The 2731-nt window shown below is 56.6% G+C and overlaps 1 protein-coding gene across 1 annotated transcript; it reads left to right on the plus strand.

Annotated features, from left to right (window-relative positions):
- Positions 1-936: 936 nt before the first annotated feature.
- SPRG_17080 (hypothetical protein) lies at positions 937-2248 on the plus strand (the record flags this gene model as incomplete). The annotated part of the gene is made up of 6 exons (XM_012356473.1): positions 937-1118; positions 1162-1273; positions 1325-1443; positions 1499-1611; positions 1660-1724; positions 1775-2248. 6 exons carry the CDS (start codon positions 937-939, stop codon positions 2165-2167), a joined length of 984 nt encoding a protein of 327 aa, XP_012211863.1. The 3' UTR covers positions 2168-2248.
- Positions 2249-2731: the final 483 nt, after the last annotated feature.

The following is a 2731-nucleotide window of genomic DNA, read 5'->3' on the forward strand; positions in this document are numbered from 1 at the left end:
GTCCATTTTAGATCTGCGGCCGAAATGCAAAAATGCAAAAATGGACTCGCGTTTCTTCAAGTGCGGACGTCCCACTGTGGCCGGTGGTAGCCACGACCGTTCGAAACGTGTTTTAAACAGAAGCCCCGTCTTGATGGGGAGCACAACGACGCATGGAGGTCGGACAACTTGACGGATGGATGGTCGTAGCGTGGCACGCTGCAATGTGGGTTGTTGCGGCCACGTGCGACGCCTCGACAGCTCTCGACGGTGATTCATGAGAGAGGCGGCGTTCGAATCGTGACGGGAGGAGGATGTTCGGACTTCAACCTCAACCTACGGTACGTGAGATATGGCTGAGCTCAGTGTTCCGTGTCGACAAGGGACGCCATGTAAGATCCGATTTCTTGCTACTCACGATCGTCCACCATCCTTGGACCGATGGGAGTGTTCGACGCCATCATTGGCGCCTCGAACTCTCCGCCCAGCGGCTACGCATTCTGCGCGGAAGCCAGCACGAGAAGCTAATAACTTCGACTTCGCCCTGCTGCGATCGACGCGGTCGATTTCCGTGACGATGGATGATGATGACACGCAGCGCCGATGGTCCACGTGTTTTTAGTGGTTTAAAACACTTCCAGGTCTAGGGTTCTATTGGTGTGTTTCGAACGTCAGAGCCCGCAACGTTGTTTGCTACGGTACTACGCTCTGTCGTGTTGATGCAGCAGCCACCGTCGACGTCGACAAGCCGAGAGAGGCCTCTGCTTGCTGCATCAACACTGCGAGCAACTTCGTCCGTGACGCCGGCGGTTGCGAATGAAACGCATGAGATCCATAATTTCAGCCAATCAGCACGCGCGCGGATCGAATTCTTGTGGGCATGATGTGGGTGCGCCGGATAAAGATATGGCCACGTAACCGGAACGCACGCCACTCAATTTCGATTGTGGTCCAAAGATGAACATCATCGTCGTTGGGGGCGGGGTCGTCGGCCTCGCGACGGCCTTGGCGCTGCTCGAGGCCGGGCACAAGCGCGTGACGATCGTCGCCGAGAGCTTCGACGACACGACGTCGCATGTCGCCGGTGCAATCTGGCGCCCGTTTGCTCTCTCGGAGAACTCGTCGACAGCGGCAATCGAGTACGTACAGCCGATGGCGGGAGCTGCGTCATGTTCTCTCTAGTCGCTGGGGCCATGCCACGATGCAGTGGCTTGCCAAGCTATTGCGCGAACATGGGACTGACGTCGTGGGCATCCATCGCGTGACGGGCCGCGAGTACCATGATACGCCCACGGTGTGTCGTCGCCGCGTCAGACGTCGCCGTCACCGCTAACCACTCGCGTAGGCGAGCCACCCGTACTGGGCGCACTCTGTCGAGGACTTTCGATTTCTCTCGCCGGCCGAAGCCAGCGCGAACGGCGCGCCATACGGATTTGCATACTCGACGCTTCTCGTGCATCCCGGGTGCGCATACTTCGTTGGTCTATGCGCATGCTTATATTCTTATCCAATGATGTAGAAAGCTGCTACCGTGGATGCGCAACCAGATCGCGCTTCTCGGCGGGCGCTTCGAGACGCGCCGTGTTGCAAGCTTGGACGAGCTCCAGTGCGACGTTGTCGTCAACTGCACAGGTACGACAGACCTCTCAATGCCAGAACGATATATATAGCGTGTTGAAGGTATGGGGGCCAAGCAGCTTGTGCCGGACGCCAGCGCCTTTCCCGTCCGCGGCCAAACCATCAAGGTAAACGCCAAACGATATGCCTTGATCGTTGGTTAAACGTTTACATCTAGATCTTCAACCCCGCGATCAAGGAGTTCCAGATGCACGAAGTCAACCACGTGTACACGTACATCTTGCCGCGCCCGGGGGGCGAAGTCGTCTTGGGTGGTACGGTGCAAGCGCACAACTACTCGACGAGCTGCGACGAAAGCGACATCGCTTCCATTCGTGCGCGCTGCGAGCGCATTTGCCCGCTCGTGGCCGGCTCCAAAGTGCTCGGGACCAAGGCGGGTTTGCGTCCGCAGACCGCCAGCGGTGTCGTTCTCCTCGCTGCGCCCCGTCGCAATCGCCACGGAGCGCTCGTGATCCACAACTACGGGCACGGTGGCAGCGGCCATACATTGCACCGGGGCTGCGCGCTCGACGTCTTGCAGTGGGTCCCTCCCGCCAACGCCAAGCTCTAAGTTCTGCTGGAACTGCTGGAACCACTGTCGAGATCGCGAATTCGATGCAATGTAAACCAAACATTACTCTGCTTTTGTCGGGCGACACTCTGTTGTAAGCACTGGCTCCTCCATTTTTGCGGGCGCAGGCCCGAAAAGTTCCTCTATCCAATCTTTAGATCCCATATTGTTTTTTGTCGAAATCATATTATACTTGGTTTTTGTATGTGAATTTATATTATTGCATAAGCGCCTGGTAAAAAGATTTTTGCGGGCTTCAGCCCGCAAAAATGGCGTCCAATCACAAGCTACAAAAATCGTAGAAAAGCCTCCTTTTTTGACGAATCAGTGCTAAGAAGAAATGGAAGCTGCGATCCGTAAGGCATGGCAGCGAGCTTGGCAGCGAGCCGAGACAGCGTGTGCGAGATCGACCTCTCGGAGATCGACCTCTCGGAGTTTACGATCAAAGACGCTCGGCACATGCGCATCACAACGTCATCTCGGAAGACGTACGAGAGCAACCTCAACCAGATAAAGAAGTGAGTGCGCGAGGAGTACGAGGAGCTCGGTCTCCTGGAGCCGTGC

The sequence above is a fragment of the Saprolegnia parasitica genome (assembly GCF_000151545.1).
Source record: "Saprolegnia parasitica CBS 223.65 unplaced genomic scaffold supercont2.478, whole genome shotgun sequence".
NCBI classification, from domain to species: domain Eukaryota; phylum Oomycota; class Saprolegniomycetes; order Saprolegniales; family Saprolegniaceae; genus Saprolegnia; species Saprolegnia parasitica.